At 47.1% G+C, this 26,779-nt stretch overlaps 1 protein-coding gene across 1 annotated transcript in view; it reads right to left on the reverse strand.

Moving 5' to 3' along the window:
* The window catches only part of TIMM10B (translocase of inner mitochondrial membrane 10B), a 512,565-nt gene that overhangs the window by 32,229 nt on the left and 453,557 nt on the right, over positions 1–26,779 (reverse strand). The window contains exon 2 of the mRNA XM_068115900.2: positions 10,332–10,408. Coding sequence (XP_067972001.1) covers positions 10,332–10,370 — 39 coding nt within the window. The 5' untranslated portion in view covers positions 10,371–10,408. The remainder of the gene's footprint in view (positions 1–10,331; positions 10,409–26,779) is intronic.

Below are 26,779 nucleotides of genomic sequence, written 5' to 3' on the forward strand. Positions count from 1 at the left end.
TCGACCACTTGATTGTCATCAAATACAACTTGATGAATCCTCAACCTCTAGATTATCATCAAATACAGCTTCATGAATCCTGGACCTCTAGATCGTCATTAAATACAACTTGATGAATCCTGGACCTCTAGATTATCACCAAATACAGCTTCATGAATCCTCGACCTCCAGATTATCAAATACAGCTTCATAAATCCTCGACCTCAAGAAAGTCATAAAATACAGCTTCATGAATCATCAACCGCGAGATCGTCATCAAATACAGCTTGATGAATCCTCGACCTCCAGATTATCAAATAAAGCTTCGTGAATCCTCGGCCTTTAGATTATCAAATAAAGCTTCATGAATCCTCGACCTCTAGATTATCATCAAATACAGATTCAAGAATCCTCGACCTCTAGATTATCATCAAATACAGCTACATGAATCCTCGACCTCTAGATTATCATCAAATACAGCTTCACGAATCCTCAACCTCAAGATAGTCATCAAATACAGCTTGATGAATCCTCGACCTCCAGATTATCAAATAAAGCTTCATGAATCCTCGACCTTTAGATTAATCAAATAAAGCTTCATGAATCCTCGACCTTTAGATTATCATCAAATACAGCTTCATGAATCCTTGACCACTTGATTGTCATCAAATACAGCTTGACGAAGGCTCGACCTCTGGATGATCATCAAATACAGCTTGATGAATATTCAACCTCGAGATTATCATCAAATACAGCATGAATCCTTGACCTCTTGATTGTCATCAAATGGAGCTTTATTAATCCTACCTCTGGATTGCCATCAAATACAGCTTCATGAATCCTCGACCACTTGATTGTCATCAAATATAGCTTCATGAATCCTCGACCTCGAGATTGCCATCAAATACAGCTTGATGAATCCTTGACCTCGAGATAATCATCAAATACACCTTCATGAATCCTCGACCTCTAGATTATCATCAAATACAGCTTCATGAATCCTCGACCTCTGGATTATCATCAAATACAGCTTCATGAATCCTCGACCTCTTGATTGTCATCAAATACAGCTTGGTGAAGGCTCGACCTCCAGATAATCATCAAATACAGCTTCATGAATCCTCAACCATGACATCAAATACAGCTTCATGAATCCTCAACCTCGAGATTGTCATCAAATACAACTTGATGAATCCTCAACCTCTAGATTATCATCAAATACAGCTTCATGAATCCTCGACCTCTAGATCGTCATCAAATACAACTTGATGAATCCTGGACCTCTAGATTATCACCAAATACAGCTTCATGAATCCTCGACCTCCAGATTATCAAATACAGCTTCATGAATCCCCGACCTCAAGATCGTCATCATATACAGCTTCATAAATCCTCGACCTCGAGAAAGTCATCAAATACAGCTTCATGAATCCTCGACCTCTAGATGATCATCAAATACAGCTTCATGAATCCTCGACCTCTTGATTGTCATCAAATACAGCTTGATGAATGCTCGACCTCAAGATGATCATAAAATACAGCTTCATGAATCCTCGACCTCTAGATTATCATCAAATACAGCTTCATGAATCCTCGACCTCTGGATTATCATCAAATACAGCTTCATGAATCCTCGACCTCTTGATTGTCATCAAATACAGCTTCATGAATCCTCGACCTGTAGATTATCATCAAATACAACTTCATGAATCCACGACCTCTCGATTGTCATCAAATACAGCTTCATGAATCGTCGACCTCTCGATTGTCATCAAATACAGCTTGATGAATCCTCGACCTCTAGATTATCAAATACAGCTTCATGAATCCCCGACCTCGAGATCGTCATCAAATACAGCTTGATGAATCCTCGACCTCTAGATGATCATCAAATACAGCTTCATGAATCCTCGACCTCTTGATTGTCATCAAATACAGCTTGATGAATGCTCGACCTCAAGATGATCATAAAATACAGCTTCATGAATTCTCGATCTCAAGATCATCATCAAATACAGCTTCATAAATCCTCGACCTCGAGATAGTCATCTCATGCAGCTTCATGAATTCTCGACCTCTGGATTATCATCAAATACAGCTTCATGAATCCTCGACCTCTCGATTTTCATCAAATACAGCTTCATGAATCCTCGACCTGTAGATTATCATCAAATACAACTTCATGAATCCACGACCTCTCGATTGTCATCAAATACAGCTTCATGAATCGTCGACCTCTTGATTGTCATCAAATACAGCTTGATGAATCCTCGACCTCTAGATTATCAAATACAGCTTCATGAATCCCCGACCTCGAGATCGTCATCAAATACAGCTTGATGAATCCTTGACCTCTAGATGATCATCAAATACAGCTTCATGAATCCTCGACCTCTTGATTGTCATCAAATACAGCTTGATGAATGCTCGACCTCAAGATGATCATAAAATACAGCTTCATGAATTCTCGATCTCAAGATCATCATCAAATACAGCTTCATAAATCCTCGACCTCGAGATAGTCATCTCATGCAGCTTCATGAATTCTCGACCTCTCGATTGTCATCAAATACAGCTTCATGAATCGTCGACCTCTCGATTGTCATCAAATACAGCTTGATGAATCCTCGACCTCTAGATTATCAAATACAGCTTCATGAATCCCCGACCTCGAGATCGTCATCAAATACAGCTTCATAAATCCTCGACCTCGAGATAGTCATCAAATACAGCTTGGTGAATCTTCAACCTCGAGATTATCATCAAATACAGCATGAATCCTCGACCTCTTGATTGTCATCAAATGGAGCTTTATTAATCCTATCTCTGGATTGTCATCAAATACAGCTTCATGAATCCTCGACCGCGAGATCGTCATCAAATACAGCTTGATGAATCCTCGACCTCTAGATTATCATCAAATACAGCTTCAGGAATCCTCGACCTCGATTATCATCAAATACAGCTTCATGAATCCTCGACCTCGAGATCGTCATCAAATACAGCTTCATGAATCCTCGACTTCTAGATTATCAAATAAAGGTTCATGAATCCTCGACCTCTAGATTGCCATCAAATACAGCTTGATGAATCCGTGACCTCGAGATAATCATCAAATACACCTTCATGAATCCTCGACCTCTAGATTATCATCAAATACAGCTTCATGAATCCTCGACCTCTAGATTATCATCAAATACAGCTTCATGAATCCTCGACCTCTAGTTTGTCATAAAATACAGCTTCATGAATCCTCGACCTCTAGATTATCATCAAATACAGCTTCATGAATCCTCGACCTCTAGTTTATCATCAAATACAGCTTCATGAATCCTCGACCTCTTGATTGTCATCAAATACAACTTGGTGAATGTTGAACCTCGAGATTATCATCAAATACAGCATGAATCCTCGACCTCTTGATTGTCATCAAATTGAGCTTTATTAATCCTACCTCTGGATTGTCATCAAATACAGCTTCATGAATCCTCGACCGCGAGATCGTCATCAAATACAGCTTGATGAATACTCGACCTCTAGATGATCATCAAATACAGCTTCATGAATCCTCGACCTCTTGATTGTCATCAAATACAGCTTGATGAATGCTCGACCTCAAGATGATCATCAAATACAGCTTCATGAATTCTCGATCTCAAGATCATCATCAAATGCAGCTTCATAAATCCTCGACCTCGAGATAGTCATCTCATGCAGCTTCATGAATTCTCGACCTCTCGATTGTCATCAAATACAGCTTCATGAATCGTCGACCTCTCAATTGTCATCTAATACAGCTTCATGAATCCCCGACTTCTCAATTTTCATCAAATACAGCTTCATGAATCCTCGACCTCTAGATTATCATCAAATACAGCTTCATGAATCCTTGACTTCCAGATAATCATCAAATACAGCTTCAGGAATCCTCGACCTCTCGATTCTCATCAAATACAGCTTCATGAATCGTCAACCTCTCGATTGTCATCAAATACAGCTTGATGAATCCTCGACCTCTAGATTATCAAATCAGCTTCATGAATCCCCGACCTCGAGATCGTCATCAAATACAGCTTGGTGAATCTTCAACCTCGAGATTATCATCAAATACAGCATGAATCCTCGACCTCTAGATTGTCATCAAATGGAGCTGTATTAATCCTACCTCTGGATTGTCATCAAATACAGCTTCGTGAATCCTCGACCGCGAGATCGTCATCAAATACAGCTTGATGAATCCTCGACCTCTAGATTATCATCAAATACAGCTTCAGGAATCCTCGACCTCTAGATTATCATAAAATACAGCTTCATGAATCCTCAACCTCGAGATCGTCATCAAACACAGCTTCATGAATCCTCGACCTCTAGATTATCAAATAAAGCTTCATGAATCCTCAACCTCTAGATTGTTATCAAATACAGCTTCATGAATCCTCAACCTCCAGATTGCCATCAAATACAGCTTGATGAATGCTCGACCTCTAGATGATCATCAAATACAGCTTCATGAATTCTCGATCTCGAGATGATCATCAAATACAGCTTCATAAATCATCGACCTCGAGATAGTCATCTAATACAGCTTCATGAATCCTCGACCTCTCGATTGTCATCAAATACAGCTTCATGAATCGTCGACCTCTCAATTGTCATCAAATACAGCTTCTTGAATCGTCGACCTCTCGATTGTCATCAAATACAGCTTCATGAATCCTCGACCTCTAGATTATCATCAAATACAGCTTCATGAATCCTCGACCTCTAGATTGTCATAAAATACAGCTTCATGAATCCTCGACCTCTAGATTATCATCAAATACAGCTTCATGAATCTTCGACCTCTAGTTTATCATCAAATACAGCTTCATGAATCCTCGACCTCTTGATTGTCATCAAATACAGCTTGATGAATGCTCGACCTCAAGATGATCATCAAATACAGCTTCATGAATTCTCGATCTCAAGATCATCATCAAATACAGCTTCATAAATCCTCGACCTCGAGATAGTCATCTCATGCAGCGTCATGAATTATCGACCTCTCGATTGTCATCAAATACAGCTTCATGAATCGTCGACCTCTCAATTGTCATCTAATACAGCTTCATGAATCCCCGACCTCTAGATTTTCATCAAATACAGCTTCATGAATCCTCGACCTGTAGATTATCATCAAATACAACTTCATGAATCCACGACCTCTCGATTGTCATCAAATACAGCTTCATGAATCGTCGACCTCTCCATTGTCATCAAATACAGCTTCATGAATCCTCGACCTGTAGATTATCATCAAATACAGCTTCATGAATCCCCGACCTCGAGATCGTCATCAAATACAGCTTCATAAATCCTCGACCTCGAGATAGTCATCAAATACAGCTTGGTGAATGTTCAACCTCGAGATTATCATCAAATACGGAATGAATCCTCGACCTCTTGATTGTCATCAAATTGAGCTTTATTAATCCTACCTCTGGATTGTCATCAAATACAGCTTCATGAATCCTCGACCGCGAGATCGTCATCAAATACAGCTTGATGAATCCTCGACCTCTAGATGATCATCAAATACAGCTTCATGAATCCTCGACCTCTTGATTGTCATCAAATACAGCTTGATGAATGCTCGACCTCAAGATGATCATAAAATACAGCTTCATGAATTCTCGACCTCTCGATTGTCATCAAATACAGCTTCATGAATCGTCGACCTCGCGATTGTCATCAAATACAGCTTGATGAATCCTCGACCTCTGGATTATCAAATACAGCTTCATGAATCCCCGACCTCGAGATCGTCATCAAATACAGCTTCATAAATCCTCGACCTCGAGATAGTCATCAAATACAGCTTGGTGAATCTTCAACCTCGAGATTATCATCAAATACAGCATGAATCCTCGACCTCTTGATTGTCATCAAATGGAGCTTTATTAATCCTATCTCTGGATTGTCATCAAATACAGCTTCATGAATCCTCGACCGCGAGATCGTCATCAAATACAGCTTGATGAATCCTCGACCTCTAGATTATCATCAAATACAGCTTCAGGAATCCTCGACCTCGATTATCATCAAATACAGCTTCATGAATCCTCGACCTCGAGATCGTCAACAAATACAGCTTCATGAATCCTCGACCTCTAGATTATCAAATAAAGGTTCATGAATCCTCGACCTCTAGATTGTCATAAAATACAGCTTCATGAATCCTCGACCTCTAGATTATCATCAAATACAGCTTCATGAATCCTCGACCTCTTGATTGTCATCAAATACAGCTCGATGAATGCTCGACCTCAAGATGATCATCAAATACAGCTTCATGAATTCTCGATCTCAAGATCATCATCAAATACAGCTTCATAAATCCTCGACCTCGAGATAGTCATCTCATGCAGCTTCATGAATTCTCGACCTCTCGATTGTCATCAAATACAGCTTCATGAATCGTCGACCTCTCAATTGTCATCTAATACAGCTTCATGAATCCTCGACCTCTAGATTATCATCAAATACAGCTTCATGAATCCTTGACTTCCAGATAATCATCAAATACAGCTTCATGAATCCTCGACCTCTCAATTGTCATCAAATACAGCTTGATGAATCCTCGACCTCTAGATTATCAAATACAGCTTCATGAATCCCCGACCTCGAGATCGTCATCAAATACAGCTTCATAAATCCTCGACCTCGAGATAGTCATCAAATACAGCTTGGTGAATCTTCAACCTCGAGATTATCATCAAATACAGCATGAATCCTCGACCTCTTGATTGTCATCAAATGGAGCTTTATTAATCCTACCTCTGGATTGTCATCAAATACAGTTTCATGAATCCTCGACCGCGAGATCGTCATCAAATACAGCTTGATGAATCCTCGACCTCTAGATTATCATCAAATACAGCTTCAGGAATCCTCGACCTCTAGATTATCATCAAATACAGCTTCATGAATCCTTGACCACCAGATTATCATCAAATACAGCTTCATGAATCCTCAACCTCGAGATCGTCATCAAATACAGCTTCATGAATCCTCGACCTCTAGATTATCAGATAAAGGTTCATGAATCCTCGACCTTTAGATTATCAAATAAAGCTTCATGAATCCTCAACCTCTAGATTGTTATCAAATACAGCTTCATGAATCCTCGACCTCCAGATTGCCATCAAATACAGCTTGATGAATCCGTGACCTCGAGATAATCATCAAATACACCTTCATGAATCCTCGACCTCTAGATTATCATCAAATACAGCTTCATGAATCCTCGACCTCTGGATTATCATCAAATACAGCTTCATGAATCCTCGACCTCTTGATTGTCATCAAATACAGCTTGATGAATGCTCGACCTCTAGATGATCATCAAATACAGCTTCATGAATTCTCGATCTCGAGATCATCATCAAATACAGCTTCATAAATCCTCGACCTCGAGATAGTCATCTAATACAGCTTCATGGATCCTCGACCTCTCGATTGTCATCAAATACAGCTTCTTGAATCGTCGACCTCTCAATTGTCATCTTATACAGCTTCATGAATCCTCGACCTCTCGATTGTCATCAAATACAGCTTCATGAATCCCCGACCTCTAGTTGTCATAAAATACAGCTTCATGAATCCTCAACCTCGAGATCGTCATCAAACACAGCTTCATGAATCCTCGACCTCTAGATTATCAAATAAAGCTTCATGAATCCTCAACCTCTAGATTGTTATCAAATACAGCTTCATGAATCCTCAACCTCTAGATTGCCATCAAATACAGCTTGATGAATCCGTGACCTCGAGATAATCATCAAATACACCTTCATGAATCCTCGACCTCTAGATTTTCATCAAATACAGCTTCATGAATCCTCGACATCTGGATTATCATCAAATACAGCTTCATGAATCCTCGACCTCTTGATTGTCATCAAATACAGCTTGATGAATGCTCGACCTCTAGATTATCATCAAATACAGCTTCATGAATCCTCGACCTCTAGATTGTCATCAAATATAGCTTCATGAATCCTCGACCTCTAGATTATCATCAAATACAGCTTCATGAATCCTCGACCTCTAGATTGTCATCAAATATAGCTTCATGAATCCTCGACCTATCGATTATCATCAAATACAGCTTCATGAATCCTCGACCTCTAGATTGTCATCAAATACAGCTTCATGAATCCTCGACCTCTCGATTGCCATCAAATACAGCTTCATGAATCCTCGACCTCTAGATCATCATCATCAAATACAGCTTCATGAATCCTCGACCTCTCGCTTATCATCAAATACAGCTTCATGAATCCTCGACCTCTAGATTGTCATCAAATACAGCTTCATGAATCCTCGACCTCTCGATTGCCATCAAATATAGCTTCATGAATCCTCGACCTCTCGATTGTCAACAAATACAGCTTCATGAATCCTCGACCTCTAGATTGTCATCAAATATAGCTTCATGATTCCTCGACCTCTCGATTGCCATCAAATGCAGCTTCATGAAGCCTTGACCTCTAAATTATCATCAAATACAGCTTCATGAATCCTCGACCTCTAGATTATCATCAAATACAGATTCATGAATCCTCGACCTCTCGATTATCATCAAATACAGCTTCATGAATCCTGGACCTCTAGATTGTCATCAAATACAGCTTCATGAATCCTCGACCTCTCGATTGCCATCAAATACAGCTTCATGAATCCTCGACCTCTCGATTGTCATCAAATACAGCTTCATGAATCCTCGACCTCTAGATTGTCATCAAATTTCACTTCATGAATCCTCGACCTCTCGATTGCCACCAAATACAGCTTCATGAATCCTCGACCTCTAGATTGTCATCAAATATAGCTTCATGAATCCTCGACCTCTGGATTGTCATCAAATACAGCTTCATGAATCCTCAACCTCTCGATTATTATCAAATATAGCTTCATGAATCCTTGACCTCTCGATTGCAATCAAATACAGCTTCATGAATCCTCGACCTCTCGATTATCATCAAACACAGCTTCATGAATCCTCGACCTCTCGATTGCCATCAAATACAGCTTCATGAATCCTCGACCTCTCGATTATCATCAAACACAGCTTCATGAATCCTCGACCTCTCGATTGCCATCAAATACAGCTTCATGAATCCTCGACCTCTCGATTATCATCAAACACAGCTTCATGAATCCTCGACCTCTAGATTGCCATCAAATACAGCTTCATGAATCCTCGACCTCTCGATTATCATCAAACACAGCTTCATGAATCCTCGACCTCTCGATTGTCATCAAATACAGCTTCATGAATCCTTGACCTCTAGATTGTCATCAAATATAGCTTCATGAATCCTCGACCTCTCGAATGCCATCAAATACAGCTTCATGAAGCCTTGACCTCTAAATTATCAACAAATACAGCTTCATGAAGCCTCGACTTCTAAATTATCATCAAATACAGCTTCATGAATCCTCGACCTCTAGATTATCATCAAATACAGCTTCATGAATCCTCGACCTCTCAATTATCATCAAATACAGCTTCATGAATCCTGGACCTCTAGATTGTCATCAAATACAGCTTCATGAATCCTCGACCTCTCGATTGCCATCAAATACAGCTTCATGAATCCTCGACCTCTCGATTGTCATCAAATACAGCTTCATGAATCCTCGACCTCTAGATTGTCATCAAATATAGCTTCATGAATCCTCGACCTCTCGATTGTCATCAAATACAGCTTCATGAATCCTCGACCTCTCGATTATTATCAAATATAGCTTCATGAATCCTCGACCTCTCGATTGCCATCAAATACAGCTTCATGAATCCTCGACCTCTCGATTATCATCAAACACAGCTTCATGAATCCTCGACCTCTAGATTGTCATCAAATATAGCTTCATGAATCCTCGACCTCTCGATTGCCATCAAATACAGCTTCATGAATCCTCGACCTCTCGATTATCATCAAACACAGCTTCATGAATCCTCGACCTCTAGATTGTCATCAAATATAGCTTCATGAATCCTCGACCTCTCGATTGCCATCAAATATAGCTTCATGAATCCTCGACCTCTCGATTGTCAAATGAGTGCCCTTTTCACTAGAGCAGAAAAATGAATATTGTAGTTTTGTCTTGCAAGGAAATATGAAATCGGGGTACAGTGCGAGTGGTAGCGGTCGTGGTAGTACAGTGCTAGTGGTACAGTACGAGAGATACTGTGCACGTATAAAATTAATGACTGAACGATCGGCTTTATCCATCAACTTTATTATACATCTATTACGAGAACTGGATACGTGACTAAATTGTATAAAGTAAATTAAATGACTCACATTCCTCATCATCTGCTGCTGCTCCTCATGTTGCTTCATTTTTACCTCAAAATCACAACCGAAATGTGCAGTTCAGGACTTCAGGTTCAGTTCCAATCCAAATCAAATGTGCGGGGATTACACACGTTAGGAATCGTGTTTGTTTTTTATTACATTGGTATAGTCGTGTCGATACGATCGACTTAGATTCATATACATTCACAATTCATTCTTACAAACACTCGTCTTATTATATAATAAAGCGGGAGACCAGCTAAGATAACTAGATGTAGAGCTATACACCGTCTATAAATCTTCCGCCAATTTATTGCATTACTGACTCAAAACATTTACGATACAACAGGAGAAAATAAATGGATAAGTGGGAACTGGGAAAGCAACGGTAAGGGCTGCAGAGTTATCTGTTTAACGAGGGGTTAATTGAAATAATGAATTGAATGAAATAATGGGATAAGTCACAAACAGTGAAATTGTGGCGGGCACAGGGACAATAATTCCGCGCACCAGTGGGTGGCGAAAAAGCGTCCAGATGGGGAACGAAAACGCATGCCCCGCCTTTCGACCGATCGGCCACGCCCGGGGGCAAGCCGTGGCCTCGGGACATATATGCGGGCCCGAAGCTCGAGCCCGCCCAGTGCTGAGGTGCGAGCTCTTAATAAAGACTCTTTGTTTGTACCAACGCGTTGTGGCCTACCTCTCTGGCAATCGAGTCGTGTGTGACCCACACTGGTGACCCCGATTGGTTCAGCCGTTGCTGACCCCCGAACGCGCCATGGCTACCAACGCCGTCGCCGTCAAACTCCCGGAGTTTTGGGAAGCACAAGCCGATGTTTGGTTTGTGCAGGCTGAAGCTCAATTTCAGCTCCGAAGCATCACGGCGGACGAGACCCGGTACTACCACGTGGTCGCCGCCCTCGGGCCCGGCACTGCCGCCCGAGTCGTGTCTGTCCTTCGGCGCCCGCCGGGCGACAACAAGTACGAGGCGCTCAAACATCTCCTCCTCGCCACGTTCGGGCTCACGGAGATCGAACGGGCCGACCGCCTCCTGGACCTTCCCGCCCTTGGCGACACACGACCATCCGTCCGGATGGATTTCAGGCTGTCGCTGCTGGAGACCAGCGCCCGGATTTCTTGTTCCGCGCACTTCATGGCCTGATCAGCATGGCCTGATCATCAACCCCGCAAAGTGCCGTTTCGGCGTCGCCACCATCGACTTCTTGGGGCACCGCATCACCAGGCACGGGGCCGTCCCTTTACCGGCCAAGGTGGAGGCGGTCAGGGATTTCCCACGACCCCGCACGATCAAGGGGCTCCAGGAGTTCCTGGGCATGGTAAATTTTTACCACCGCTTCGTGCCCCACGTCGCCCGGCTCCTCCGCCCCCTGCACGAGGCCCTCCGGGGCAAGCCGGGCAAAGGTGACATCGCCTGGTTGGAGCCGACGGCCGCAGCGTTTGCGGGCGCAAAGCTGGCCCTGGCCAACGCCACCATGCTGGCGCACCCGGCGCCCGATGCGCCGATCGCCCTCACCACCGACGCGTCGGACTACGCGGTGGGCGCGGTGCACGAGCAGTGGGTGCGTGGTGCTTGGCAACCGCTGGCGTTTTTTAGCCGGCAACTTCACCCGCACGAATGCCGCTACAGCACCTTCGACCGCGAGCTGCTCGGGCTCCACCTGGCGGTCCGACACTTCCGCCATCTGGTGGAGGGCCGCCCGTTCACGGTTTTCGTCGACCACAAGCCCCTTGTGTTCGCGATGGCCAAGGTCGCCGAGCCATGGTCGGCACGGCAGCAGCGTCACCTCTCGGCCGTGTCCGAGTATACGATGGACATCCGTCACGTGGCGGGTAAAGACAACCCGGTGGTGGATTGCCTTTCCCAGTCCGTCGTGCACGCGGTCCACCTCGGGATCGACTATGCCCGGATGGCGGAGGACCAGACCGCCGACCCCGGCGTCCAGGCCTTGCGGACCGCCGTCATGGGCCTCCGCGTCACCGAGGTGCCGTTCGAAGCCGTGGGCGCGGCCCTCCTGTGCGACGTCTCCCTCGGCCGGCCTCGCCCCATCGTGCCTGCTGGCTGGCAGCGCCCAGTGTTTGACGCCATCCACGGCCTGTCCCACCCGGGCACGAAGGCCTCCCAGAAGCTCGTTGCGGCGAAGTTCGTCTGGCATGGCCTCAGGACGGACGTCCACGACTGGGCCAGGACGTGCCTCGCATGCCAGCGCGCAAAGGTCCACCGCCACACCCAGGCCCCGTTGGCCCCGTTTGCGGTGCCCGAGCGTCGGTTCGACCACATACACGTCGACTTGGTGGGACCTCTGCCCCCCTCGCGGGGGTTCACCCACCTCCTCACCATGGTGGACCGCACCACACGGTGGCCGGAGGCCATCCCATTGGCGGTGACGTCTGCGGCTGATGTGGCACAAGCCTTCCTCGCCACTTGGGTTGCCCGGTTCGGTGCCCCCTCGGACATCTCGTCCGACCGCGGCCCCCAGTTCACCTCGGAGCTCTGGGCCACGGTGGCGCAAGGGCTCGGCGTAAAACTACACCACACCACGGCCTACCACCCCCAGGCCAATGGCCTGTGCGAGTGCTTTCATCGCTCGATGAAGGCCGCGCTCCCGGCCAGCCTCCGCGACGGCAGCTGGGCCGACAGGCTCCCCTGGGTCCTGCTGGGTCTCAGGACGGCGCCCAAGGACGACCTGCGCGCGTCCTCGGCGGAGCTGGTCTTCGGGCAACCACTGCGGGTCCCGGGCGAATTCATCCCCGACTCCACGGCTCCTTGGTCCGCGGCACAACAGCGCTCCGCCATTCAGGAAACCGCCGGAGGTTCGCCCGGTGCCGATGGCACACCACGGTTGCCTGTCTTCCCACGTCGCCCCGGAGCTTCGCACGGCGGAGTACGTCTTCGTCCGGCACGACGCCCACCGGGCACCGCTGCGGCTCCCATATGACGGGCCCTTCCACGTGCTGGAGACCGGGGACAAATATTTCACCGTCGACATCGGCGGTGCCCCGGATCGCATCTCCGTGGACCGCCTCAAGCCGGCCCACCTCAATCTGGACCACCCCCCGCAAGCAGCTCTGCCTCCGCATCAAGGCCGCCCCCCGGCGGTCGGACCCCAGGCACCCCCAGCCCCGCTACCCCCCAGCCCTGCACGCATCGCCAGGGGGCGTTTCGGCCGGGTCATCCGGCTTCCCCACAAACTCACCCTTCAGGTGCGTGGGAATTCTGGGGGGGCACGTGTGGCGGGCACAAGGGACAATAATTCCGTGCACCAGTGGGTGGCGCGAGCGTCCAGGCGGGGAACGAAAACGCATGCCCCGCCTTTCGACCGATCGGCCATGCCCGGGGGCAAGGCGTGGCCTCGGGACATACATGCGGGCTCTAAGCTCGAGCCCGCCCAGTGCTGAAGTGTGAGCTCTTAATAAAGACTCTTTGTTTGTACCAACGCGTTGTGGCCTACCTCTCTGGCAATCGAGTCGTGTGTGCACAGCACCACAAAGTTATGTAACTCACACACATATCAATGATACATATGCACATACGCTTATCGTGGCGTTTCGTGGGGCTCTACCACCACTATGTAAGATCATCTACCACTACCAGAGGTAAACAAGACCGATAGTCTCACACTGGAATCGCTTGTTTGATAACTTTAGTTGAAGAGGATAGTATGACCTGGGTGGGGATACCAATCAGCAAATAATGTAAGTATTAAATTATTTTGACTTCAGCCATGGACAGCCGGTTCGTGAATGACTTGGGTAAAAACCATTGAATGGCAAACGATGAACCAATAAATTCCACATTCCTGTGCCACCTTCAGTCGGACGTCAGATATTGACAGCAGGTTCTCTATATTTTCATTCCAAAACAGCATCGCTCTTCATTCCAATCACAAATTAATAGCCGGCGAAGCCGGTGTTGTCAATAAACGAGTATGTATTATGTTGAAAACCTGATTATGCCTTGGCTCGAGAATCCGAAGCGCAGTAGACGCAGCCATCTTGCGGATGCGGAAGTATGCATAACAAATTTAAAACGTTCATTAGGAGTTTCTTTCACCCGTCATCGTTTGAGTCACAATCTTATGCACCTCCGATGTATTAATAAAATAATTTAAGACCAACATCGACCCGCACGGGCCTGGTTATCTTCAACAAAACGCGTCACCAAACACCGGACCCAATGAGAGTCGAGCATTTGCAAAAATATTTCTAAAATGAAAGCGCTCAATGGTGGGCGCCATTGACCGGATGCGGAAGTTTGCATAAAACAATTGCGAAAAAGATCAATAGGAGTTTGTTTCACCCGCGTTCTTTGATTCACAATCTAATGAAACCTCTAATTAGTAATTAAAATACGTTAAGACCAACCTCGTTATCTTCAACGAAAATCGTCATCAAACACCAGAACCAATGAGATTCGAGCATTTGAAAAAATATTATTACGCGTTTCGGAGGGTGAAAACGGCGTCAAATATTCTAACATTGACGAATAATTATTTTTTAGAAATCTCGCGGCCGTATGGGACAGTTTTTCACGGCCAGAAATATGGTATAAGCGGTTTACATATTTAGTTTAGAAATACGGATAGTTTTTCACGGCCGGAAATATCCGAAGTTGACACGGAATTCACCGAATTAATCACTGCAAGCTAACGTCTTCTGGTGGAGGAAGCTGCCGTGCCCGGAGAGTCAGAGAACCAGCCCTGGCGCCTGACAGCGACTGAAGTTAGAAGACGACACACATACTGTGAAAACGTATTGTTACAGACACGACTTTGATGTTAAAGTGGGCCGAGCGGAATGGCCGTCGTGTCCGCACAAATTACCCGACTATACTCGACGTTGACGAAGTCGCGTTACGCTGGCTCAATAAGAAAAAGAAGACACCCGGCTGGGTTATAAAATGACGACACCAGGGATACGGTTCTCAAGACCTCCGGAGGAGATTATATTCGTTACGGAAGGTCAGATTACAGGGACGAGAGGTACAACATAGAAAGACAAGCACTTAGACACAATCTTATATTATTCCCCAACAGACGACAGGCAAACGGGACAAGGCTGACTCACACGGGGGTTGATGGAAAGGACAGGCGGGTAGCGATGGCTCCAGGTGCACCTGTGCTCAAAGGTTAGAATCGACCCGGTCCGGTCCAGAGATGCGGGAGGTTTCACAGCGCTCGGAGGGGACGTTCTTTCACAGGCGGGCCTTTCTCTCTCAGCGCTCGCAGGTCCTTCTTTCTCCAGCTCGGGGCGCATCGTCTGGAGCGCATCGTCGATGGCGGCGAACCGAGCCGGTGGGAGGACGCACACTCCCCCCCGCGCAGCGCCGTGCCCCTCTGTTGTTGTAGACGGGGAAGAAGATGGGAGGAGGTATGGGAAAGGTCCTAAACTCACTACTGATGCCATATAATCACATTCTGGTGCAACGAAGAGTCATAATTAATGGAAACGAGGCCTTAACTGACATAGACTAAGAATAACTAGGAAGATGTCCGAAAGTTGTCTACGTGTGGTGCGGTGGACCTGGGCACGACATTTAATGGGGGAATAAGGGGAAGGTCGGCTCTACTGATTGTTATTTACATGCAATGGGACTAGGGAATGGGGGATTGGGGAAAGTTGGGGAGTATTGGAGAAAATAGGGGAATATTTACAAGCGGATATGGAGGCCAAATTCCATATTCGCAACATTGCACCCTTCTCTACCCTCGGGGCGTCCCGACCCGATAAATTTTTACCTACTTTAGTGTGGCACGCAATGTAGTTCCCTCTACTATTAACTCTACCCTGAGTGCGACAGTTTTACAGATATTCACAAATGAGTAAATATGTCCCCCTGCGACGTTGCACCCTTCTCCTCACAGAAACACACCCACAGGATAACCGAATCCGGAAAGAATTCTCAAACTAAACATACAGCCGGTAGGGAGCATTATTTACAAGATTACGCTGATATCTACACTACGATCCAGGACCTGTTTTTGGAGGAACACATGCAGATGTTATGCATAGAGAGAGCGCGCTTGCCAGCATCGATACACCAACCCACGAGTGCTCTGTGGCCGACGGCCTTTAATAACGTGCAGAGCACCCTTTCCCAGCATCAAAAGCACCACCCCACCACCAATCGGTGCAGTCACCATTGTTCATTGGAATAAAAATAAATTCGACAACCCCTAACCCTGCAGGTGTCTCTTGCTCTTCTTGTGGTGCACTTGGTGTTAACTAAAAGTGGTTCACCTGTATGGCATAGGTGCCACGTTGACCCATAGGTCCATCCCCGGGTGGTGCTTGGCCGCAAACGAACTGCGGTCCATTGTGGGTGGCCACAAACATTGCGGTCCATATGGTGTATCGATCCCGGCAGCAAACAGCGAAAGTGCAGGCCCACAACTGCGCAGCCAGCACCTCTCTCTCCTCTCTCTCTACCCCAAAGCCAGATCCTCGGAGGTGGGAGACAAAAGAAGCAGACAAGTGAGTAAGGTGGGAAGGGCGCAAAAGTGCACGCAATGTAAGGTGATGCACACTGGGGGCACATGGGAACCAGGTGAGACAGGTACGTTCCTATCGTACGCCCCCCCCCCCGACCAGGTAACCTACATGGCCCCTCCCTTACCCCTTACTGTATCCACAAAACACAACACTACCCATAAACATCTACTTTACAAATCAACAAACATCCCTACTGTCTTCCCCGTTCCTCCCATAAACCAAATTCGTCTTCTCTCCCTCCTAACCAATCAAATTTGCCATTTTCAACTCTCATCAAAATTTGCCATTTTCAACTCAACATCAAAATTTGCCATTACCAATTCAACATCAGTCCCTCCTAGGGAGGGAGAGATGGAATCACCCCAATGTCTCATCCACGTCGTGATGCGTCTCACAAATCCACACAGCAATCTCATTTCCTGCAACAAAACAAAGAAAACACAGGTGTGGAGTCATCATCATCACCACAGGTAAGTGGCTGCGTATGGTGCGACAGGTTCATCAATCCTAACTATTTCCTAAATGACTTTAACAACTTTACACTACCCGGGGTCTTTCTCCGGCCAAACCATTGGCCCTCTTACACTATGGGTTCTAAAAACCAATTCCCATTGGCCAAACTGTGGTGCTCTACAATTTGGGGTCTCACTCCCCCGATTCATCTCCCGGTGCCCTCGCACAATTTCTAGGCTGCGGCGTGTACCTCTCCCAGTGGGTCTACCCACCTGCACACCTCCACCACTGCAGTTGCCTCCGAGCTTACCTGCTCCTTGCCCTAACCTAACTACTTGGGGAAGGCCCTCTGGCACTCTCCCCACTCGGTGCCCTCTCTGGCACTGGGCTACCCGGGTCCGTCCTCCGGATCCTCGGGCCCCATCCACAACTCTACCGGCTCCCAGAGCCCACCTGCGGCCTCACCTGGCCGACATCCTCACAGTGGTGGAGTGCCCAACCAACTACACGCACTAACAGGCTACACGCCCAGCCATTTCCACAACACTAATGCACCCATTCACAACACCATTCTGCAACCGCACCACAAGTGCCAATATCCAACCACAATTTACCTGTACCCTCTACCTAACACTTACACTACCCGCCCCGGGTATCCGTGATGGGGGTCCACTCTTCCCCCGTTCACACCTTCACACCATGCACACCACTCCGTACCACTTACTCCAACTCTCTCCACACACCTGTATTTGCACACCTGTGCTCTCACACCTGGTGCCACCTGCACCCTTCTCTCCCCAAGCGCATTCGCGCTGATCCACAACACTCACTACTCATACACTGCTCCACACACCTGTCCAGTTGCACACCTGTGCAATCACACCTGTTCCATCCTCACACACACACGGCATCATCTCATCTAACTACTCCCTTCTGAAACTTGCGCTTCCCAGTCGTCCCTTTAAACTATTGCGCTCCCTCGTCATTATCATCCATACTAATCTACCTGCGTCCCCACTACAGGTATCAGTCACTAACTAATCTTAACGTCACCTAATGTCATCTTCTAGGGCCCTACACACAATATCCTAACCCACCCGGGCTAGTTTTCACTGCCATACACCCCATAAGCTATTGCTCCTTTGCCCCCAGATGGGAAGGGTGGCAGGGATGCCATCCCACCACATCGGGGGTCTCTCACTACCAATTTTGCACATCAAATTTCAACAAATCAAAAATTTGCCAATCACTACCCATCATCTGCCAATCACTACTGCCAATCCCTTGCCAATCATCAAATTTTGTTTTTCTCTAATTTTGGGTCCAATACACTAACCTCATCACCCAGTCGACTCACTAATACCTCTCGGTGCGCCAATCCCTGTCCAAAGCCCGGCTTCGTAAAGCCAAGCAATGGATGCTGGTTGTTTTGTGCCAGCGGCTGGATGCGTCCCGCATTCGGTGCAGGGAAGGAGGTTTACCCGGGCCGAGATCCCACGCACCATCTCGGCACGGAGCCATCCAATGCCCCGATCTCGACCTGCCGGCACGTCTCACCAAAAAGTGGTCGCCATGACGACCCTTTCTATCGGGCTGCCAGCTCCGCCTAGTGGAGCACGGACGCGGCCGTTCAAAGTGAGGCCCAGCACGCACCGAGGGCCCGATTCGGCTATAAGTCGTTCTAAACTCTATCCCGTCTAACGTCGATGCTTCACCTGGACGCTTACACCCCGCAGCCCGTTCCTTGCTCACACATCCAGCCGTGCCCATGCTCCTCGTACCTTTCCTTACACACCCAGGTACACCCATTCCACTCACAGCCTTGGTCACACACCTGACCACCGAACACTTTGGCACACATTCGTTGCTCGCACACCTCACCAATACACCGCTTCGCGCCCCCTCCTCGGTCACCTCCTCTGTGACAATCACAGGTGTGCCCTCATTCGCACACCCAACCACGTGCCTCACCACCAACTCCAGCGTGCATTCCCACTCACGCTCTACCATTCCAGGTGTGCATCCTTCCATCCCAGGTGTACATCCTCGCTCACCTGTCACAACCAACTCACGCTCCTTGTCACTCTCACTACTCTCACTACTCTCACCTCCCTCTCTTTAACTTCCATTACCTCTACCACCTTGTCCATTTTCCTCGTCAGGTCCTCATGTACCGTCTGGCACTCTTTTTTAATTACCCCTACGTCCTTTTTCATCTCTTTCTGTGTCGATTTTAAACCCTCTATTACCGCTGTGTTCTTCTTTACCTGGTCCCCCAACTCCTTTTGTCCCACTGTCAGTTGTTCTACTCCCAGCGTCAACTCTTCTATACCACCTTGCAATTTTACAGTCCCCTTTCTCACCTCTTTCTCCATGCGCTCCTTACAGTGCCTCACCTCCTCGCGCACTCCTCCGACCTCCTCACTCACTCCTCTTCTGATCTCCTCTCCCATCACTTGCATCTCCTGCCCAGATGCCACCCTCATCTGCTCCATTTCCTCCCTGTGAGCATCCAGTTTGGTTTCTACCCCCATTCTGACCCCCTCTATCTGCTGCTCCATTTGTTTAACTTCCCTTTCCGCTTGGTCCCTCATGTCCCTCAATTTGCCTTCCATACTGTTTTCTAACCCCTCTAACCCATTTTTCACTCCCTCTATCTGATTCTCCTGGGCAGCCATTCTATTTTCTACCCCCATTAACCCATTTTTCACTTCTTTTATCCCGTTGTCTAACCCCTCAAAATTATTGTCTAACTTCCCAAATTTCTTGTCTAACTCCTCAAAATTATTGTCTAACTTCCCAAATTTCTTGTCTAATCCCTTAAAATTATTGTCTAACCCCTCACCGGTACCCCTCATTTGGCCCTCTAATCGCCCACTATCAACCCTCATTTGGCCCTCCATCCTATCCATTTTTGCATTCAGTTGGGTCAAGAATAATCTGAGGTCAAACCCGGTTTGCCCAGCGTCCCCAGCCGCCACCGCAGGCTCGCCCTCCGCGGCGCCGCTATTTTGGGACCCTTCAACCACGTGAGCGAGCGCGCCATTTTGCGCGCCCGCTACTTCGTGCGTGACGGCGCTATTTTGCGAACCTGCCGCCCTCACTGCTTCGCTCTCCTCATGTCCCTCAATTTGGTCCTGGACCGACCCTGCTTCACTCTCCCCTACCGGACCCCAGCCGTCTTGATCCGCCATAGCGCGACTTTCAAAATTCGAGTTTCGTAACACCAATCCAAATTTTGCTGTTATAATTTCGTCGAGCGCAGTAACCGCGGGACCGCGCTCCGGATCGATTTGGTCGAGCGCCGTACGCGCTCCGGCTCGATTTTCCCTCCCAAAATTTGGGCCTAACTAATTTAGTCCCGGGTCCGAATCTCACTCCTCGACACCAATTGTTACAGACACGACTTTGATGTTAAAGTGGGCCGAGCGGAATGGCCGTCGTGTCCGCACAAATTACCCGACTATACTCGACGTTGACGAAGTCGCGTTACGCTGGCTCAATAAGAAAAAGAAGACACCCAGCTGGGTTATAAAATGACGACACCAGGGATACGGTTCTCAAGACCTCCGGAGGAGATTATATTCGTTACGGAAGGTCAGATTACAGGGACGAGAGGTACAACATAGAAAGACAAGCACTTAGACACAATCTTATATTATTCCCCAACAGACGACAGGCAAACGGGACAAGGCTGACTCACACGGGGGTTGATGGAAAGGACAGGCGGGTAGCGATGGCTCCAGGTGCACCTGTGCTCAAAGGTTAGAATCGACCCGGTCCGGTCCAGAGATGCGGGAGGTTTCACAGCGCTCGGAGGGGACGTTCTTTCACAGGCGGGCCTTTCTCTCTCAGCGCTCGCAGGTCCTTCTTTCTCCAGCTCGGGGCGCATCGTCTGGAGCGCATCGTCGATGGCGGCGAACCGAGCCGGTGGGAGGACGCACACTCCCCCCCGCGCAGCGCCGTGCCCCTCTGTTGTTGTAGACGGGGAAGAAGATGGGAGGAGGTATGGGAAAGGTCCTAAACTCACTACTGATGCCATATAATCACATTCTGGTGCAACGAAGAGTCATAATTAATGGAAACGAGGCCTTAACTGACATAGACTAAGAATAACTAGGAAGATGTCCGAAAGTTGTCTACGTGTGGTGCGGTGGACCTGGGCACGACATTTAATGGGGGAATAAGGGGAAGGTCGGCTCTACTGATTGTTATTTACATGCAATGGGACTAGGGAATGGGGGATTGGGGAAAGTTGGGGAGTATTGGAGAAAATAGGGGAATATTTACAAGCGGATATGGAGGCCAAATTCCATATTCGCAACAGTATGTTAAGCCCAGTTAAAAATAGGCCTTAAGCTAGCACATCGTATAGTTACTTCCTTAAGCTTCTTGTGACATTTATTGTATGCAGGTATTGCCATTGGGGAGGACTGTCTGCTCTTCTCTTTTACCAAGTCTTACCAGGTACGGTACCTACTACACCTACCTACTACCAACTACCTACCTACCTACTACCAACTACCTAACCTACTAATGCCATGGTGATGGGTAAAATAGTGGCAAGAGGTTTTGGCTTCGCCGGCTCATTGCGGCTTTGCAGTCGGTACTAGTATGATCGTATTAACATATCAAAATATAATGTTAAATCATGATTGTATTGAGATATTTATCAAACAAGCGAATCGTCATCATCTCATCTGTTCACTTCCGGATTCAGGAGCAAGGTCCGTGCCGATCACATTTCAAAATCATAATTGTATTGAGGAATTTCTGAAACCTACTACCGATCTTAACGACACCCGCAGGGACCCCAAAACGTTCCATAGAAGGTTATTATATTTTCCTTTTCGTAAAATATGCAACTGCAATGGTGACGAAATGCTGTCTGGCCTCTGTCATGCGACCAGATCTTCTGCTCTGATTGGTGTACGTTAGTGAGGACATACGGACAGAGAGCCGCTGTTCCAGACACCACTGCCGTACGGGATACGCCATAAAAATATGATAAACCACAAACCTTTTAAAACGGTCACTACTGCTTTTTCTTTAACAATAAACCGAAAGTGAGGAAACCCAAAATTATTGAGAGATTATATGAGCCTAGATCTACTATAATCTATATACAGTATCAAGACAGGAAAATACATGACCCTTCTTCGCGCTCCCGTAGGGAATACGATAAATATCAGTGGATGAGACATGTGGATTGTTACCATACTCCGATTTCCTGTTAAAACAAGCAGAGTATCAGCACACACACACACACACGCACGCACGGCGGTGGATACATTGAGACCTGGTCGGTCTCCATTCTTCCTTCCGAAACCCTCTCACGTGTGCAGATAGCAGTCAACAACAGAAACTTGCATGCACACACACGTGCATGACATGTTTGCACGCACGCAAGGAGGTGGATACTTTGAGATGGGAGATCTCCGTTCCACCTTCTGAAACCCACATAAGGAGATAACAACCAAACACACACACACACACACACACACACACACACACACACACACACACACACACACACACACACACACACACACACACACACACACACACACACACACACCACACACACACACCACACACACACACACACACACACACACACGGCAAAATCCCAAGTTATCACGGTAACAGGATTTTTACCGAACATGACCTCTGACCTTTTAACGCAAAAATTTCATCAGTTCATGTTTAAATCATTATACAGTGCGTATCAAAAAAAAGGTAATCCGAATTCAAGGGTTTAATATACAACATGCATTTTACGGCCATTTCCCCTGCTAGAGCGGGGGTTAGCCTTGCGGTCCCCATGACAATCTTCTCCATTTTGCCCTATTTTCTGCATCTCTCCTTGTTAACCCCCTTGCCCGCATTTCTTCTTCCACCATCTTCAGCCAAGTCTTTCTCGGTCTTCCCCGTCCTCTACTTCCTTCTACATTAACTTCCATCACTCTTCTCAACCAGTCACTTTCATCCTTCCTCAACACATGACCAAACCATCTCAACCTGTTCCTCTTCACAGCATCAATCACGGGCTCTATTCCCATCATCTTTCGCAATTCATCATTTGTCTTCCTCTCTCTCAACGATACTCCGCACATCCATCGAACCATTCGCATTTCCACCCTTTCCAGCCTTCGTTGCTGCTCTACGTTCATTACCCATGTCTCGCTCCCATAAATCATAACACTTCTCACACATGCAGCATACACCTTTCCCTTCAGCTTCAGCGACACTCTCCTCCTCATCAGCATGCCACTCAGTTCTCGAAACTTCTTCCATGCACATCTCACTCGAGCAACCGTTGCCGAGTCTGATCCACCTTCTCCATTCAGCATGTCTCCGAGGTAGCAAAATGTTTTCACACCTTCCAGCTTCATGCCGTCTCCAAGATCCAACTCAACATTTCCTCCATCTGCAGCTCCCTCTGTGCACACCTTACATTTGAATGTAGCTGCCACACTGGTAAATAACCCTCTCAGACCACTACATTTTTGATGAACCCACTCAGCACACATTGTACATTGAATGGAGTTCACTCCGACACCCTTCCTGCACACAGCACACGGCCACTTGCCAGTTCTTTCCACCTCACCACATGCTTTACCACTTGCCATCACCTTCGTCTTTCCGATATTCACCTTCAGACCTTTTGTCTCCATACATTCCTTCCACTTGTTCATTTTTTCCTTCAGTCCATCCATACTTTCCGCAATCAATACCAGATCATCTGCATACAACAACTCCCACGGTAAACCCTCCTTTACGTTCTGAGCCAGCACCTCCATGACAGCTACAAATAGTAGTGGACTTAGTACCAACCCATGATGCACTCCCACCTTCACCTCAAACTCACCACTGTTCCCGTCCTTCGTCCTAAAAGCTGTGCGTGCTCTTTTGTACATTGCCATCACTACTCTGATCAACCATTCCTCCACTCCTAACTTCCTCAATGCCCATGTCAATACTTTGCGTGGAACCCTATCGAATGCTTTCTCCAGATCAACAAACCCAAAAAACAACTTCTTCCTCTTATCCATGTACTTCTCCTGCAACTGCCTCACAATGAAAAGCGCATCTGTCGTTCTTCTTCCTGGCATAAATCCAAACTGCATTTCGTCGATCTTCACTTTCTTCCTTATCCTCCTCTCCAACACCGTTTCCAATACCTTCATTCCATGCTCCAATAACTTTATCGCTCGGTACGAGCCACACTCCAGAGGGTCACCTTTCCCCTTGTATAGAGGGACGAGGGTACTCAGTTCCCAATCCACTGGAATGCGGCCTTCTTTCACCACCAGATTACAGATCTATGTCATTCTCTTCACACCCCAACTTCCTGCTGCCTTCAACATATCTCCCACAACTCCCGTCGGCCCTCCCGCTTTTCCACTCTTCATTGCTTTTATCACTTCCTCAACTTCCTTCTCAGTTATCTTCTCTGCCGGTCCTAAAACTGGGTTACTCTCTATGTTGCCATCCCATTCATTCTCTGTATTCAACAGCATTTCCATATATCTTTTCCATCTTCCTTTAATTCCATCTGGGTCGACAACGATTTGTCCCACTTCATCCTTCAAGCAACTCACCCCCATCACATCACACCTCTCTTTCACTATGTGCTTTGCAATCCTGAATACTGCTTTCTGACCCTCTTCCGAATCCAAGCATTCTCCGAACATTTTCCTACATGCCTCCTGCGCCTTTGCTACCTCTTTCTTTGCAACCTTCCTGGCTGCCTTATAACTTTCATGCTCTGCTGTTTCTGCTCCCGTACCCTTCACCTTCTGCCACTCTTTGAACTTCTTCCTCTTCTCGTCAATCCTCTTTCCAACTTCAACATCCCACCACCATGTTTCCGAGTGCCTCGGTGGTCCTTTTGTCCATCCACATACCTCACCAACGGCTCCCAACAGACTAGCTTTCATTGACATCCAACCACTTTCAAGCTCAACCACATCATCCTCTACCCTACTCAGCCTCTCTTTTAATGCCTCCCTTACTGTCACCTCTTTCAACCTCCACACCTTCATTCTCGGTTGGTACTTCACCCGCCGAGCTCTCCTCGCACCTTTCACCCTTTTGTCGCAGACAACCAAGTGGTGCTGTGAAACAGCCTCCTCCCCCGGGATCACCTTTGTGTCCCGGAGGTGCCCCCTATCTCGCCTATGCACCATCAGGTAGTCAACGGTTGTCGTCGACCCACCTGACGTGTATGTAACAAGCTTATTGTCCTCTTTCTGGAACTGAGTATTACAAATCAACAAATCAGCTCCATCAGCAAACTCCAAAATCCTTTCACCTTCTCCATTTCTCACACCATATCCGTAACCCCCATGAACTCCCTCAAAACTATCCATACTCCTTCCCACATGTCCATTCAGGTCTCCTCCCACCACAACAACTTCCTCATCTTTCACGTTTTCCATCAGCTTCTCTATCGCACACCAGAACTTGTCCTTCTCCTCATCGCTTCGACCAACCTGCGGAGCATATCCCGAGATGACGTTCACCAAGAGCTTTCCAATCATCATTTTCACCATCATCAACCTATCACTCACTCTAGTCACACTCACCACACTGTCTACAAACTCCTCAGAAAACAGGACACCAACACCATTCACTCCCTCCGGGCACCCTTGTCACACAAACTTGTATTTCTGTCCCTGCCTACCCTTCACCATTCTCACACCACTTCCCTTCCATCTCGTCTCTTGCACACAACATATGTCCACTCTTCTTCTGACCAATACTTCCACCACTTCTCCTGATCTCCCTGTCATTGTCCCTACATTCCATGTCCCAAACCTCAGAAACCGATCTCCACTTCGGGCTGCACTCTGCCCATATGTACTTGTAATTGTCATGGTTCTCTTTTTGAGGCAATGTTTTTTATGGCCAGATGCCCTTCCTGACGCCAACCCTCTTAGTCGTCTCTTACGACATGCAGGGATACGGTGTACCTATTCTGACCAGGGTACACACTGGGAAACGTTTAAAACATGGAAATTCTGGGGGGGGGGGGGGGGAGGGGGGGGCGTCAGCATCACGGCTGCGGTTTAAACATATTCCAACAATATCCAAACAGAACCATGAAAACCATGAAAAACAATCCGGGAAAAGTCTCCAAGCGAGAACGTGGATTTGAGAAAGAAGGAGCAGAGGCAGAAGAAAACGAGATACAGGGGGCGGGGCACAAGCCGAGACGAGGAGGAGAGCGAACAAACACGTGTCCGGGAGGAGAGAAAGAATCAATATAGAATTATTTGTCTCGGGAGGTGAGGTGAGGGGGAGAATAAAATAAAAGAAACAAGCAATACAGCGAAGGAAATAACCCAAACCGACAAAACACCGAAGGGGGGAGGGAAGCCCCAAGTCACCAGGCCGCGCACGAGGTACGACCCAGAAAACGATTAATTACACACAAGTTTGCACGAACCACAAACCAACACCAACTAGAAGGTTTAATATGCAAA

Source organism: Myxine glutinosa, chromosome 1, assembly GCF_964187855.1.
Source record: "Myxine glutinosa chromosome 1, kmMyxGlut1.1, whole genome shotgun sequence".
NCBI lineage: Eukaryota > Metazoa > Chordata > Myxini > Myxiniformes > Myxinidae > Myxine > Myxine glutinosa.